The sequence below is a fragment of the Portunus trituberculatus genome, chromosome 9 (assembly GCF_017591435.1).
Source record: "Portunus trituberculatus isolate SZX2019 chromosome 9, ASM1759143v1, whole genome shotgun sequence".
In the NCBI taxonomy this organism is placed as follows: domain Eukaryota; kingdom Metazoa; phylum Arthropoda; class Malacostraca; order Decapoda; family Portunidae; genus Portunus; species Portunus trituberculatus.
In genome coordinates this window covers 8,435,493-8,453,024 of record NC_059263.1, presented here as the reverse complement: position 1 = coordinate 8,453,024, position 17,532 = coordinate 8,435,493, and the positions used below count along the sequence as shown (strand labels likewise).

The 17,532-nt window shown below is 41.9% G+C and overlaps 2 protein-coding genes across 2 annotated transcripts; one reads left to right on the top strand and one right to left on the bottom strand.

Annotated features, from left to right (window-relative positions):
• Positions 1-2: 2 nt before the first annotated feature.
• On the bottom strand, positions 3-14,165 carry LOC123501548 (fibroblast growth factor receptor 4-like). Its single transcript, XM_045250437.1, has 13 exons — positions 13,951-14,165; positions 12,663-12,791; positions 12,201-12,372; positions 12,030-12,115; positions 11,380-11,467; positions 9,856-10,025; positions 9,295-9,422; positions 8,972-9,104; positions 8,524-8,652; positions 7,681-7,854; positions 6,863-7,032; positions 4,724-4,859; positions 3-4,131 (listed from the first exon to the last, which is right to left on the bottom strand). The coding sequence occupies exons 1-13, from the start codon at positions 14,014-14,016 to the stop codon at positions 3,973-3,975; spliced, it is 1,740 nt and encodes a 579-aa protein (XP_045106372.1). The 5' UTR covers positions 14,017-14,165; the 3' UTR covers positions 3-3,972.
• An 877-nt stretch (positions 14,166-15,042) lies between these two features.
• Positions 15,043-17,464, top strand: LOC123501554 (SCAN domain-containing protein 3-like). The gene is given in 3 exon segments (XM_045250448.1): positions 15,043-16,423; positions 16,837-17,143; positions 17,146-17,464. Coding segments are annotated over 3 exon segments (1,368 nt in total). The 5' UTR covers positions 15,043-15,544; the 3' UTR covers positions 17,328-17,464.
• The last annotated feature ends 68 nt before the right edge of the window (positions 17,465-17,532 follow it).

Sequence of the window (17,532 nt, the reverse complement as noted above, 5' to 3'; positions counted from 1 at the left end):
GATCATAAACTATAGATGGAATATAATTTGGACAGTAGAATTACAAAAATACATAACATTTAATCAAAGTGGTAGTCACAAAATACAGGAAATATAATCATTGGTTGAGTCAGAATATAGTACATGAAATATAACCAGTATATAACATAGGTGAAATAAAAGCATTGGTAGTTCACAAAATAGATGAAGTATAATCAGTCGTAGAGTCACAAAGTAAATGAAATAAAGTCAAGTCACAAAATAGATGAAACAATCTGCAGTTGAATCACAAAAATATGCAGTACAATAGAATTATTAATAAAGGAAATATAAAAGTATGTAACAGATAACAATGTAACAAGTAACTCGCTCCACCAACAAACCAGTGGAATGTACACACACACAGATGTACCATACACTGCTGGTAAACTACTGCAAGGCAAAATGCTTTGTCAAAAATGTGTTCATGAGCTTTACTTGACAGAATAAAGATGCATTAACCTATATCAGATTAATACTTGCAAATAAGAAGAGCATGCTTGGTATTAATCATCAAATATAGTTATGCACATGGTAATAATACTCTTACTTACGATTTCATTAAATAGTATGTTAAGTGAAAAAGCCACAAATCAAATTATGATAAGTCAATGTGTGTGTACAGTGAACCAACAAACACCTCTGTCTGTTCAGGGAGGAATCCCTTACCAGGCAGCAGCAGGAAATATCACAACCCAGGGCCAGGTGGAAGGAAACTAAAACAGCACCAGCCTTTCTGCTCAGGGACAGTCTCTCTAGAACATGAGGTGTTGGGAGGCAGGACTAACACAGCACCACGCCAGCCTGGGACACTAAAGATTAATGAAATCTGGCACAGCATTCTCATTTAGTGTGTTGACTCAAAGACCTGTTTAAGTTACTGTATTATGATTTCCTACATTCTTGCAAGGAACTGGAGATCTTACAATTGGTGCTTTGCCAGACCTACTTCACCACATGTAACTTAGTACTTTACATTACTAACTATTCCTACATCACCTCATCTACTTGTACCTCTTGGTTCATTCTCCAGGGAACACAAAAATGAGTGAGTCTGGCACTTCTCCATTTCACTAATTTACTTAGGCTTGCTTCTAACTACATGTTTGGTGTGTCCATCTGGAGACAGAGTGTCATCAGTGGTGTCATTCAATGACATAAAAGTCAAATGGGCTGCTAAATATCCATCCATGATGCTGGAGTGCTGTTGACATTTACACAGCAGCAACAGCCAACACCACCGACAATGCATGGTCTCCAGATAGATGTGTGAAACATGCAGTGAGAAGTGAGCCTTGCCTTGAGAGAACTGAAAATTATCCCATGACTCTCTTTCTAAACATTAACTGTATTGCATTTCACTTCACTAATTTGAGACCATTAACATTTGTCTTATAGCATAGCTTCCATTTAAGAGGTGCAACCCATCCCTTGGTCCTCTTTAATTCACTAAAGTTCACTCTTGTTATGTTCCTTCTATTAATTCTACTCCAGTAAGACACCAAGCTAACTTACTACAAACCCTAACACCACAGAGCTCCACACATCCACACACCTGCTATAAACTTTATCTTCTACACACATCCGTCATCTATTCCACAGCAATCTCTTATCTGCAAACTTACTCACTAGTTTGTAAAGAAATCTGTATTGCAGTGTAAGCTTTATTTTATGCTGTGTGATGACACACTCTCTCTCTCTCTCTCTCATCATGACAGCCCACAGCATATCGCCCTGCCTGCAGACTTCCTACTCACAAATGAATACTAACTTCATCATTCAAACACTCATTTTTCACCTGCCCTTCAGAATATGCCTCATTCACCATCCCTCCCTTCCCTGACACACCCTCTTAAAATTATCCCTTCACTTTCAGGGGACTTATCACAGAGTACGAGGTTTGTGAACCATATGATTCTGGGTGCTTATAGTGTACTTTGTGGTGCGTAGATAGAACCTTTGTAAATATGTGATGTGCATACCGTGATGATTCAAGCTTAATAATTACACCACGTGAGATTATGTTAGTTTCTTCCTGAAGTTAAGAATTTGGCAAACGTCTTTAATATTAAGGCTGTAATAGACCCTTGCTATTTTGATCTGTGTGTGGTGTTAGCCAGAGAGTCAAGGCTGGTCAAGTCATATACAGTTGTAGTCAAAAGTTTGGTAACATTCCAGTCTTTAACCCCTTCAGTACCAGGGCGCGTTTTCATATTTAGTTTGCTTAGTACTTGGCGATTTTCTACAGCTCCAGAAATACATGAGGGAATTAAAAAAGTTAAGAATCTGGCCAGTAACCTTCTGACCACCATAGACCCTTCCTAATGTCAATAAAATGGTCTAATCATACACAAACCTCAAGGTAGAAATATGTCCCAGTACTGAAGGGGTTAATATGATCTTTAAAGCTTTTTCTTCAATGAGACTTTTACTCTGCTTACAGTATAAAACCAGATATCTGATAAAAATTAATATATTACAATTCAACAGTAATGCCAATACGGCCACATTCCCTTACATGTCAGGCACCTTTTGTGTTACTGCAACGTTAATTATTTAGTTCCTTAAACAGTACTGCAGCACAGACCAGACAATATCAATCTCCTCTCTTTTCATCTGTCCATTCAAATAATCCTTCTTATTATACTCTGGTAAAGGACAACCATAACTGTGAAATAGAGTTATGCTTCCTTCTCTTATAGAACTCAGAATAACAAGGGTCTGGTGAGTCAATGCGCTGAGCAGGAGTGGGCAATCAGTGACATGGAAACAGTCTACAGAGAGTACCGAAGTATTCCTTTGGGCAAGTCCCTCAATTTTATATGTATATTTATAGACCACCATAACACCGCTGACAGGAGGCATCTACAACCAGCACACACACACACACACACACACACACACACACACACACACACACACACACACATCACCACAGCCCACAAACCCACAGTACATCCCCCTACAGTATGTTTTTACAAACCACAGTTGCTCATCACAACTGTGCACCCTATAATTAAAAAGTAACAATAATAATTCTGATATCTATCAATCTACACATGAAGTTGACATCCATGCAGAGAGGGGCACTCAACACACACCAATACACACACAAACAAACGCACGCACACACACACACATACAATCATATTCCCACATCAGAGCAGAGATAAAACTTAAGTACCCTCTGTAGGCTTTCCCAGAGCTCACATCTGCAGTGTACTGGAAAATATGCTAATACAAAATACTGCTTAACTTATCAATGCTAAATACTGATACAATGTACTCAATGCCCAAAGCTAACACAGACGGACTGCCACAGAGACGGACTAAATTTCACACACTTTCCTCTACTTTGAAGGGATTATGCAATTTCTTCATCCGGACATGAGACAAAGCAGCATCTCTCCCTCCCTCTAGTAAACTTATGGAATTAAAAATGGGTGGAATTGGCAGGAAAATATTAGAAGGCAGCAATACTTTTCCCTGTCTGAATGTTCTGACAGCTCCCTTGCAAAAGAATGAATAAAATAAACTGTCAAAATACTGGAGTCAGTTACCACCACTACTCATTTTCTTACACTAACAACTCCACTAACCTCTGCACCTTGGGAGAAGCTCGATTATTAAGCAGATTATGTGAAAAGATAAAATATTCTGGATTAATTTGGCAATTGATCAAGATGGCACACAACTTGTCTTGCATCATGCAGAACAAAGCCTGTCACTGTGTGAAGGCTGTGGTGCTGTGAAGGTCAAGGTTGCTATGAGGTCTCGCCTGATGGGCCAGCTGTGTGAATCTTGATCAACACTTGCTGGAGTAATGGGCAATTATATCTGTGATTGTATGACACAAAAACATACATGTGAACATCAGAATCCCACACACACACACACACACACACACACACACACACACACACACACACACACACACACACACACACACAGTCATCACAGGTCCTCCTCCTGCAGCTCCTTCACTTGCTGGATGAGTGCAGAGAAGTTAGGCCGCACCTCAGGCTCCTGGTCCCAGCACGGCCTGATCAGCTCAGCGTAGATAGTCGGGTGACACGGTGGCTTCAGGTTCAGACGCTTGCCAATCTTCAGCATCTGCAACATCACACATACATCAGTGCATGAATGGATAGATAGTTTGTACTGACATGAACACAAAATTTATACTAACTTAACAAGGATAACTTTATACCAGTATAGACAGACAGATTGTGGCAGGATGCCCACATTCCCACATGACGCTTCATCTGCCTCTCCACTCCCTTAGGGTCACACACCATCTGGAAGCCACACAGCTCCCCCTCACCTCAGTCCACGCCAAGCCAGCCTCAGATGTGAACATGTAACTCCTGGTTGGCAGCTCTCACTTCCCACTGCTCTATGTTTTGTTGTACTTTTATATTAATACATTTAGAGCAGTTGTTTACCACGAGATTCACTACTACCACTACATTGTAATATAGTTACACTACTAAAGTCCGTTCATCCAAAGAATCCTGGATTCTTTGGATGAACAGACTTTAGTACAAGGTCATCTACATCAACTTAATGCTAAGGACTGTATTCTCACACATTTCAACACTGACTAGATTGTCTGAACATCAACAGAGTTACAATTTTGAGACTTGGACTGGAAAAGCTAGACACAAGTTACTAAGACTCTTTAAACACTGGCACCTGCACTCACCTGTATAAGAGTCTCAGGCTTCTGGGGAAGATCCGGCTCCTGCCCACGGGTAAACATCTCCCAGCAGGTCACCCCATAGGACCACACATCACTCTTGTGTGAGAACTTGCCCGTCTCGATGCACTCTATAGCATACCTGTGGGTGGGATGGAGGTGAGACATCCACACACACACACACACACACACACACACACACACACACACACACACACACACACACACACGGCCCGGTAGCTCAGTGGTTAGAGCGCTGGCTTCACAAGCCAGATGACCGGGGTTCGATTCCCCGGCCGGGTGGAGATATTTGGGTGTGTTTCCTTTCACGTAGCCCTGTTCACCTAGCAGTGAGTAGGTACGGGATGTAAATCGAGGAGTTGTGACCTTGTTGTCCCGGTGTGTGGTGTGTGCCTGGTCTCAGACCTATCCCAAGATCGGAAATAATGGGCTCTAAGCTCGTTTCGTAGGGTAACGTCTGGCTGTCTCGTCAGAGACTGCAGCAGATCAAACAGTGAAAACAGTGAATTACACACAAACAAACAAGACCTGTTATCACTGACAGAAGATGGAAATAGATAGACGAGAGGACACTCCAAGATCATGAAAAGTCAATGTCTGAGGAATATTAGAAAGTTTAGCTTTTCACATAGGACAGTGGACATCTAGAATGGCTTGAATGAAGAAATTGTAACAGCAGAAAATGTGCATAAATCTAAGGAAAAGTTGGATAAAAATAGATATGGAGACAGGTCACTGAGCCTGACTCAAATCTTGTAATATATAAATACAGTAATACTCCGCTTAACGAACAGGATAGGGGGTGTCAAAACTGTTCGTAGAGCGAAAATTCGTTAAGTGGACGCAATTTTCCCATAGGAAATAATGAAAATAGTGGGGGGATGTGTTCTGGGCTGGTCCCCAACATACCACATGGGTGAGAAAAAAAAAAATTATATATACGTTTGGCAGCATATTGGACCACCGTTGTACCACTACTTTTATATGAGTCATTGGAAGTTAGAGAAGCTACGTACAAATTGTCTCACATTCTCGCATTTATGTTCACAAAATAACATTTCTATTAGCTTTTTACAAACCTTGTCCCCAAGAAAGGATTGTTTTGTAATACATAAAGTGAAATCTTACATGGAATACCAAAAAATAAAGCAGAGATGAGATCAGCCACAGACGAAACGGGAGACTCACGGCCACTCGGCCACTTCTTCTTGTGACCCTTTTAGCCTGCATGTTGTCTTTCCCCATGATATTTGTTTCCACTCCTCTATTGCCTGCTATAATGGATATCATTTCTTAGTATTCATATACGCTCATGCCATGAGGATAACCTTGACTCCATGGCACTGAATGACAGTGAATTATTAATGAAATACCGCAGTATGTCATTAGTAATTCACTAACACTCAGTGCCACGGAGTCAAGGTTATCCTTGTGGCAAGAGCGTATATGAATACTAAGATATGATATCCAATATAGCAGGCAATAGAGGAGTGGAAACATGAACATCATGATGAAAGTAACACGCAAGCAAAAGGGTCACAAGAAGAAGAAGAAGCGGCCGAGTGGCCGTAAGTCTCCTGCTTTGTCTGTGGCTCATCTCATCTCTGATTTATTTATTGGTATTCCATGTAAGATTTCACTTTATGCATTACAAAACAATCCTTTCTTGGGGCAAGGTTTGTAAAAAAGCTAATAGAAATGTTGTTTTGTGAATATAAATGCATATAGAAGACAGTAACACCACCTCCAAAGGTGGTGTTCCCAGCAACCTCAGAGCAACCTGAAAGCAACCTTGTCACCGTCCCTCCAAGCGTTCATGGATGCCATTTCGCTGCAAGAGGTTGCTCTGACATTGTTAAGGAATCTTGGATCCAGCTCCAGGAGTGCTAGAGACAGAGGTGGGGAGCCAGCTAATCACAGCGAAGCTGCCGTGTTTGATCCCTCACCCGGTAAATTCAAACCCAGAAAATTCGCTAAAATGGATGTGGTTGTACATTATGCGGACTTTTGGTCTAACTTTATATAGTACGTTAAACTGGAAATTTGTTAAACGAACGTTTGTTAAGCGGAGTATTACTGTACACACACACACACACACACACACACACACACACACACACACACCAGGACAGGGGCAAGGCACGATTGGTCTGCCTGATGTAGTAGTTCCCTTTATTAGGTTCTTGCGCCAGCCCAAAGTCGGTGATCTTGACGGTGTGCTGGTCGGCCACGAGGATGTTGCGCGCTGCCAAGTCCCGGTGGATGACACGAGACTGTTCCAAGTAATCCATCCCCTGTGGCAGAGAGTTACTGTCACTGTCAATAATAATGATAGCTGTGTGGTGTGTTTGTTCTTGCTTGTCTAACTCTATACAATAATCTCTCCTTGCTTTATCTGTTACTTCTATCACTTGTCTTATCTATTCATATATCTATGGTAAATTTTTCATCAGTCTCTTTCCCTCATTTATATAATTTGCAGCAGTTTCCTCCTCCTCACTCTCCTTCTCTCTCTCCCTATTCCTACCTCTCTTCTTGCTGCTACAATATCTTCCTGATCCTCTTTTTGCCGCTACTATCTCTTCCTGTGCTCCTTTTGCCTTTACAATCTCTTCTCCTCTTCTTACCTCTACAATCTCTTCCTGCCTCTCTTCTTGCCTCTAAAATCTCTTCCTACCCCTCTTTTTGCCTCTACTATCTCTTCCTGTCCTCCTCTTGCCTCTACAATCTCTTCCTATCTCTCTTCTTACCTCTAGAATCAATTCCTGCCCCTCTTCTTATCTCTACAGTCTTTTCCTGTCTATATTCTTATCCCTATATCTCTCTTCTTGCCTCTAAAATCAATTCCTGCCCCTCTTCTTACCTCTACAGTCTTTTCCTGTCTATATTCTTATCCCTATACTCTCCCACTCCCACCTTTCCCTCCACTCACTCAGTCTCACCTCAGCAATGTCCACAGCAAACTTGAGTAGCATGGCATTGTTGATGTGCTCACGGTGGGTCTTGAGGTAGTCCTTGAGGGAACCCATGGGCAGGTACTCCATCACCACATACATGTCCTCCTCGTCTGAGTCCACCAGTCCACACAGCCTCACTATGTTGCGGTGCTTCAGTTTCTGCAGCGCCAGTGAGAATGTTAGTCTGTGTACTGTGTGGTGATTGTAACCTGTTGTGTGGGATGCCTACCTGGTACTTGTTGGGAGATGAATGGTGAGTCTGGATGTAGATGAGATAACTTGGTATTTGTAAGGTGTGGGGAGAAGAATGAGAGGTATGGATGTAGATGGGGTGACTTGTGATTGGCTGGTATTTGTAAGGTGTTGGGAGATAAATGGTAAGCCTGGATGTAGATAAAATTAGAATAAGTCTGGATGCAGGTAAGATGAGATGTGATTAGTTGGTATTTGTAATGTCTGGGGAGAAAATGATGGATCTGAATGTAGATAGAATGAGATGCAAGAGAAGTGGAGCTTTGCAGACATCATATTGTGTTTGGGATGTATTTAAGGAGAGATGGCAGTGATGGAGTGTACATTAACTGAAGGGAAAACTAGATATAAGAAATGGGATAAAAGTAACTCAGGCCCTGTACACTACAACAAGACAAAACACACACAGGAAATGCACTTCATTTACATAAATTGATGAATAAATAAACTAAACAAATCAGAGTCAATAAAAATCAGTAAACGTGCAGAGAGACATGAATACTTAACAACAACATGTGCCCTTTAAGCAATTACTGGTTAAAATCCCCTCTCTCTCTCTCTCTCTCTCTAACACACCTGCATGATCCTGAACTCCCTCTTAAGGTCGTCAGTCTGCCCCACAGCCTTCAGGGACTTGATGGCCACCGTCTCCTGCCGCCCCTGAGCATCCGTCATTTGGCCACGGTACACCTCCCCGTAGTTACCCTGTGGAGGTGCTGACACTGAGGCTCGTATTCTCAACACTTCTGTTCTTCAACTCCACTATGTCAAAAGCCTTTAATTAAATTTACACAGTTCTTTAAGGTGTTTTTACTGTTCTAGAGGTAGAGTGACAAGATTTCTACATTATTCACTAGAGGAACACTCTTGAAAACCCCACCAATCATCTCTGTGGCCTTGGAAAATATGTAGTCATGGTGGGCAAAGCATTTTCTGAGGCATAACTGATGGGACTTATGGAGGAAACTGTAAGTCACATTAGTTAAAGATCCACAAGGAATAAACAAATAAACAAAGTTCCCACCTCGCCAATCTTGATGCCAAACTTGATGTCGGACTTGTCAAGGTGCAGTGGCTTGGTGGGGAGGGCGGGGAGGGGCGGCAGGCGAGGCGACGGCAATGAGAACTGAAGCAGCACATCCAGGGGCTTCACGTTCCTGCAGGAGAAGAGAGAGAGATAAGAGGCTCTTAGGAGGAAGACCAGAGGGAAAAATTACTGTGAGGAAAGATAATAATGACAATAATAATGATAATAATGAAAGGTTCTTAGGAGAATAACTAGAGGTAAAAAATTAGGTTACTGTGAAGATGATAATGATGATAATACATAATAATCATAATAAACACCTGGCTTGGGAGGAGACAGGGAGGGAGAAGGCCGTTCCCATCTCGTAAATGTGTAGTGGCTGAAACTCTGGGGTGTTGAGGGAGATGAGGTCATCCACCATTAGATCCGGCAGCTGGCTGAGGGTCACCTGTGGGAAGGAATGAGTCACTAAAAAGACTGAGAAAATAGAAAAATACAAAAAAAAGGTGTGAGGCATTATGAGACACTAGAAAAAGAAAAAAAATAGACAAATAAAATAAAAAACAAAAAGATGCATGAAGAACTAGGAGTCACTATAAAAAAAAGTGAATTGACAAATTAAAAAAACTGGAAGGGATTGAGTCAGTAAAAAATAACAATAAAAAAAATGCAAATACACAGGTAAATAGAAAAAAAAACTGTGAAGGATATACAAAAGCCAGTACAAAAAAAAACAAAGATAAAACAGTAAACAGACAAATTAAAAACTAAAAACACAAAACAAAGAAGAAAGTCAAACAGAAATACGAAAACAAGAAAGAAAAATAACCAGGAAACACATCAATCCCACCCATCCCCTCATCACCCCCCCTTCACCTGACCTGCGCCACGGAGCCATCGGCGTACGTCAGGGTGGTGAGCTGGGTGGTGACTGAGGTGGTGTCTTCCTCGGCCACCTTGACGCTGCTCTCTGCCTCGCCGTTCTGCTGTCTAGATTCTGTGTCCTCTGAGTAGATGGTCTGGTAGGCGTGCTTCTGCCGAGAGTTGAACACTGCAGGGAGGAGAGGGGAGGTGGCGGGGTTAGAGGAAGGAATGATAAAAGAAGATAAAATGGTGAAACTAATACAGGAGATATGACAAATGTGATAAATGGTAAGAGAGATTATAGAGTAAAGTTATTAATGGAGAAAGAATAAAAATGATGAATGGTAAGGGAGACAAAATGGCAATTAGTAAAGGGAATGAGGCTGAGTGAGACAAAGTCGTGAGAATTATTAAGGGAATGATAGAAATGTGAGAAAATGTTAAAGGGATGCAAAATGGCATGAGTTACCAAAACAAATATGATAAAACAGTAGAATTATTATGCTAAAGGAGAAACATGAAAAGACAAGAGGCAGCAGAACCATAAATAACACAAAACATTACCAGAAACACACAAAACATGGTCAAGAAATAACTATAAAAACAAAAGAAAAATATACAGTAAGACCCCACACTTGGTGAATCTCAGCTTGGCGAAATTAATATCTGGCGGTCGGGTGGTCACAGACCACCGAGTGCACGCTTGGCGATTTGAATGCAAACTTGGAGGTACCCTGGCAGTTGCACGGCGAACCACGTGGCTCCCCCGTGACATCAGACCTCTCTAAACCTATCAGAACACAGTGTGAGAGTCCCCTTCAGCCATTTTGTTTGTGCTACCCTCTGTTCTGCTAGTGTGGGAACAAATTCTGGTGATTTATTGCCAACATGGCCTCTACCATCGCAACAGGTGGTACCGGTGGGGGTAAGGACAAAAGTGGGCGAGGAAACGGGTGGAAAAACGGGAATACAGACAAGGAAAGCATCACAAATGCTTGTTTATTGGTCTGTTTTGTACAAGTGTTTAAATATGTGAAAGCAAAAGATTTTATTTTAGCCCAAAAGATGGTATTTTAGGAGTCAAAAGAGAGACTATGGCAATGACCAAAGACTGATTGAGGCATTTTTTAGGTAATTTATATGGTATAAAGAACTCGTGTTTGGCGAAATTCACATTTGGCGATAGTTTCACCAGACTAATTAATTTGTCAAGTGTGGGGGCTTACTGTAAAGTAAAACCACATGAAATTAAATAAACTCACATTAGTAGAGTATCTACTCTAAAGTGGCTCCTGGCTCTCACTCTGAATGGGATCCTAGAAGAATGCATGGTTGTCAAATCTTGAGGAAAACCATAAGCTGTCCTTGTGATAAGTGTATTGATCAACAGACAACAAGTATTATTCACATCAAATCAATAATATCATCAATGAGCTACATGTTTTGAACTCAGGAGCCACTTTCGAGCACACAGACTATACATAACTAAGACCATCGCCACTACCACCAACACCACCACCACCAGAAGGACCTAGACTCACCCTGGTACAGGATCTGGTTCACATCTCTCATGACAGCCTGGGGTTGGCGCCTGGCCTGGGGATCCGGGGACCAGCAGCGCAGCATCACCTGGACATAGACACATCATCATCACCTCACCACATCACCACAACATCAACACTCAAAAAGGAAGACTGGATTAGCTCTTTTTTCTATCATGTTCCTTCGCTACAGCTTTCGATATTCACACATAGGGCACATAAAATAAAGCACTATGCACTTATTCACACACAAACAAACAAACAAACAAACACACACACACACACACACACACACACACACAATGGTAAATATGGAGAATGTGGGCTAAAGATTATATTCACTTTAAACACATAGAGTACAAGGGGACACAGCATGAAGTTAAAGAAAGAAAATTATAAAAGCTACAAAAAGAATTATACCATTCCTCATAGAAGTGTGAACAAATGGAACGAGTTTAGTGACGAAACTGTGAATGTTGAAACTGTCAGTGCTTTTAAGAAGAAATTGGATATAGATATAGAGACAGTATACTATGAAATCACTCCTCTCCTGTAAACTACAACTAGGTAAAGACAACTAGTAAAAATACACACACACAAACACACACACCCACACACACCCACATACACACAAACACACACACACACACCTGATAGAGATCATTGGGGCACCTGTCAGGACGTGGCAGAACGAGCCCTGTGGCATACAAGTTCCGAACCTCTTCCATGTCAGCACCTGAAGTAAAAGAAGTCAATTTAGCACACAAGAAATTGTAGTAGAAGTAGCAGTAGTAGTAGTAGTTCTCCCAGCCCTGCCTCACCTGGTAGTGGTGTTGCTCCGAGGGAGAAGATCTGCCAAAGTGTGGTACTAAAGGCCCAGATGTCGGTGGTAGGGTCGTGCAGGGCGAGGGGCGGCTGGATGTGGTACTCTCTGGGGATCCAGTGCAGGTCGCGGTGGTCGTATCTCACCAGCCCAGGGTCACTCAGCTTCACCTGGTCATGGGAGGTCACTGTGCTGTCTTATCTGTTTGCTGGGGCTGTGTGTGTGTGTGTGTGTGTGTGTGTGTGTGTGTGTGTGTGTGTGTGTGTGTGTGTGTGTGTGTGTGTGTGTGTGTGTGTGTGTGTGTGTGTGTGTGTGTGTGTGTGTGTGTGTGTGTGACTGGAAAGGATTGTATTTGTTTTTATAGTGTTTTAGTGTTTCTTATTCTGCATTTGTGCTTATCAATCTGCCTCTCTCTCTCTCTCTCTCATATATATACACACACACACAGCCACCAGCACACCTTGAAGCTCCGGTCAGTGTGCTCCACCACCATTATGTTGTGGCAGCGGATGTTGTTGTGGTGGATGTCCTCCACGTTGAGGTACCACAGCGCCCGGGCAAGGTGGGTCGCTGCCTCCACCAAGTCCACCTGAGAGACAGATGGGTGGAGGGTGTCAGGTGGTGCTTGTAGGGTTAATCAAAGGTGGGGATGTTATGCAAGAGGGGTACTGGTCTAGAACAACAAAAAGAACTAAAAATAAAGAAAGCTCAATGAATAGAAAATAAAAATAAAAGGTCCACTGTGTTATGGTTCATTAGGTAAGCTGTCACTGGTTACAGAACTTAATGGAAGAGTAAGGTAAGGTTTCTCAAGATACCACACTTCCACTAACACAACCATTCAAGAAGTGAAGGATCCTTGTCAAACTATCACTGGAATCATGAAAACACCTTTGAAAATATTGATAGCTTTCAGTAGGACCTTTAAAGAGATCCTCATTAACCCCTTCGCGCCGGATGTTAAAAAAGCCTGCCTGTATGATATACGGGTGGTAGTGCCGCGCGCCCGAGCACGAGAAACTCGTGCAAGCTTGTCATACTTGTCGTCTTTGTGTATTATGCTGCTATTTTTTAGTCACTATATCACCTTCAAAGAGAAAAGTAGACGCTTCTCTTTTCGGAGAAAAAGAAAGAGAGAGAGAGAGAGAGAGAGAGAGAGTGTGACATTTGCTAATATTTTAGACACAAGTGAGACGCATGTAGCTTATCTTTCGAGAGGAGGAGAGGAGGAGGAGAGAGAGGAGAGGAGAGAGAGAGAGAGAGAGAGAGAGAGAGAGAGAGAGAGAGAGAGAGAGAGAGAGAGAGAGAGAGAGAGAGAGAGAGAGAGAGAGAGAGAGAGAGAGAGAGAGAGATGGGAACAGTCTATGCCATTGGGTAATTTTAGACACAAGGTCGGACGCATGTAGTTTATCTTTAGTGATTGGTGGAGACAAGGATGGTGGGAGGAGCACTAGGATTTCAAGGACAGCATACAGCGTGTGTAGTTGGTATCCAACACACTATACGGGACAACTGAACTGAAGAAAGCTCAGAAAAGAAATATGATGTCTACGTAGGCATCACCGTATTTGTTACTGGGGCTTCATGACGCCCACATAGGCGTCACAGTATTGAAGGGGTTAAAATATCACTGGAATCACAAAAACACCCTTGAAAGCCTAATTAACTAATCTAAATGTGACACTGAAACCTCGGATAATACAAGCCAAAGTATCTCACCATCACCACAACCACCACCATCACTTCACCTCCTTCAAAGATGTGTGGTGCTCCTGCAGATACTTGTCGAGGGGTCCCAGGGGCAGGTACTCCATCACCAGGGCAAGGGGGCTGAGAGTGATGCCCTGCACAGCCACCACACAGTCACACGTCACAAAGGCAAACTGGTTCACCACGGCCAGGTAGCGTTCAGTGTCCTCAATACTGTGCAGCTTGGGGACCTGTGGGGGGAGCAGGGTGAAGGTTGAGAGGCTTTACCCTTAGTAATGCTAACTCCTTGGTGTGGTCTTGTTTAGGAATTATACAGTGGACACATCACAGACTATAAAGATGATTGGTTACCTTACAGACAACAGGAACACTAAAACTACATAAGAACTACCTTTAATTGTTAGAAAAGACAAGAAGTAACAGTGGAAATAGGAGAGAAGAGAGATAAGAACACTGAAAGATAGCCAAAATTTCATAAGTAACCTTTTTCACAACAAGAACACTAAAACTACTTAAGAAATAAGGTTAATTGTTAAAAAAAAGAAGAAGCAATAGAAATAGTGGGAGAGAACTGAGATGAGAACATTGAAAGACAGCTGTAATTTTATTGGTAACCTTCTTGACAACAGGAACACTAAAACTACAAAGGAAATACCATTAATTGCTAGAACAAGAGATGAGAAGTAGCAGTGGAAATAGTTGGAGAGAACAAAGATGAGAGCATTGAAAGATGGCCAAGATTTCATTGGTAATCAATTTGGCAACAGGAGCACTAAAACTACATAAGAAACATTATTAATTATTAGAAAAAGAGACAAGAAGTAGCAATGGAAATAGTAAGAGAGAAGAGAGATGACAAGAGCATTGAAAGATAGCTGAAATTCTTTGGCCCACGAGAAGAGAAAGAAAAGAGAATTTAAAAAGGAACAGTAAAGGAAAGGAAAGCAAGAGGAAGACCAAGATGGAATAACTGAAGCTGGTACAAAGAACAACATGCAAGCAGTTCAAAGTTTTAAACACATCAAAGTGAAAGTCTATATCTGTCAATGTCATGATGAAGAGGGTGTGACTGACAGATGAAGTTGAGATGAAGATGACGAAGGGAAGAAGGATTGCAAAAAACAGGGGTTCTCAAAGTGGTCGATATCGACCCCCAGGGGTCGATGGGACCATCCAAGGGGTCGATGAATATCCAGGGGGTCGAAAGGGGGTCGATGAATAATCGAAGAGTCAGTAAATGGTACTGCTGGAGTCGAAGGGACCTTTGAAGCCCCCGACTAGAAATCCCAGATTATAATTTGTAAACATCTGAAGAATATCGGGCACCATTAAATAAAAAAAAAAAAACATAATTTATTGATTTCAAACAATAGGAAATTTTAGCAGTGCTGGCAACACTACATTCAACCAATCTTCCTTGTCTCGCACCTCTACTGCCCGTACCAGGGTCCGTACAGGAAGCATTCCTGTCTCTGTCCTGTACTGAGTGAGCGAGCGTATTCCCCGCCCCACCCCGCCCCACCCACACATCTCGCTGTCTCGCTGCTCTCGCATTCAGTGTACTCTTAGCTCCCGTAACTGGTCCGTGAATTGATTATTGTGACGCATTGAAAATTGTGTGTAATAGACATAATGGCTGCTGTAGCTGCTAAGAAGAAATGCTGCCAGTATTCTCAGGAATATTTGAAATATGGATTCATTACTTCATTAAGCAATGACACCATGCCATTATGTCTCTTGTGTGAAAAGACTTTCAGTAATGATGCCATGAAACCTGCAAAGATGAAGGACCACCTTGAAAGAGTTCACTCTGATAAGAAACACAAAGACCTTGACTATTTCAAGACACTGAAAGAAAAACTCAAGGGTCGATCAAGTATCAAGACCTTTTTCAAAGCCCCCGCCAGTGCTGATACTGAAGGAGGTTTAAAAGCCTCATACAAAGCAAAGAAAGGAAAGGCACACACTATTGGTGAAGAACTCATAATCCCAGCCATTAAAGAAGTTATAGAAACTGTTATGAAGAAGGATTCTAGCTCTGTTTTGAAAAATTTGCCATTAAGTAACAGTACAGTGCAAAGAAGAATTGATGAAATGGCAGATAATGTTGAAAAAACCTTGGTGTCTGAACTTCAGGATAGTAAGTTGTCTCTACAACTTGATGAATCAACTTTTGGCAGCTCTAATCTTCTCATGGCATATGTGAGGTATTACAGTCAAAGTCAAAAGGACATAATTGATGAATTTTTGTTTGCTAAATATCTCACAGCTGATGCCAAAGGTGAAACAATTTTACGATGTGTGCAGCAGTATTTTGAAAAGCACAACATACCTCTCAGTAATATTACTGCAGTGGCTACTGATGGTGCACCAGCAATGATTGGCCGGTACAGAGGATTTGCAAGCCTACTCAAAGAAAAAGTGCCTAATATACGTACTGTACACTGTGTACTGCACAGGCAACATCTTGTAGCCAAGAAACTCAGTGGTGAACTGCATGATGCCTTGAAAGTGTGCATCAGGGCAATTAACAAAATCAAGGCACATCCACTTAACTCGCGATTGTTTGCACTGCTGTGCGAAGAGAATGATGACATGTTTAACCAATTGCTCCTGCACACTGATGTAAGGTGGCTGTCTAGAGGTCACAGCTTACAAAGACTTGTTGACTTGTACAGCTCAACTCTTCAGTTCCTGGCAGACGTGGACTCATCTCTATGTGAAGAGTTGAAAAAATGCAAAAATGCCCTTTTCTATTTGGCAGACCTCTATTCTAAATTTAATGAGACACAAAACGCCTGCAGGGTAAAGATGTTACCATCATTCAGGCCAGGACAGTTCTACTGGGATTCCAAGGCAAGCTTGGCTTGTTCAGAGCTTCACTGGCCCGTAGAGATTTTCAGTATTTTTCAAACTTACAACAGGTACAAAGTGAAAAAATTTCTGATGGTGACCTAGAAACATACATAACTCATCTGGAGAATTTAATTGAAGACTTTAAAGTGCGCTTTGAAGACCTGGAGAAAATGAATGTGCCTGAATGGATCCTAACACCGTTTGATGTTGAGATAGGGAATGCAGACATTCCATTACACTTGAAGGAAGAATTCATTGACATGACTGTGGACCTGGAAGCAAGTGCCTTGTTCAGAAGAAAAGGCCTCCGTGAATTCTGGATCAACGAGAACAACGTTGCTAAATATCCTCAGCTTTGTGCAGTGGTTGAGCCATTTTACTTGCTTTCCCAAGTTCATACATGGTTGAAGCTGGTTTCAGTCATGCAAATGCAGTCTTAACAAAGCAGAGGAACAGACTAAGCTTGGAAGAACGAGGCGACCTACGGCTGAAGCTCACCAACCTGCAACCTAAAATCAGCATCCTTGTTGAGGCCCATCAGGCACATCCTTCACATTAATGATGTCAACATTGAAGGAGGAAAAGGTATGTTGCACTGAGAATTAAGTTGCATATACTCGTACACTTCGACATATTTTCATACTGTGTTTAACGATTTTATAATACGTACTGCATGTCTACTACTACTACTACTACTACTACTACTACTACTACTACTACTACTACTACTACTTCTTACTACTACCACTACTACTACTACTTCT

Coding starts and splice junctions, on each gene's coding strand:
- LOC123501548 (XM_045250437.1), bottom strand. CDS start 14,016: ATGGAGTACCTGCCCCTGGGACCCCTCGACAAGTATCTGCAGGAGCAC. Junction 10,026..11,379: donor GAACCAGATCCTGTACCAGG/GTGAGTCTAGGT, acceptor TCCTCCCTGCAG/TGTTCAACTCTCGGCAGAAG. Junction 9,105..9,294: donor CCTGTCTCCTCCCAAGCCAG/GTGTTTATTATG, acceptor CTTCTCCTGCAG/GAACGTGAAGCCCCTGGATG.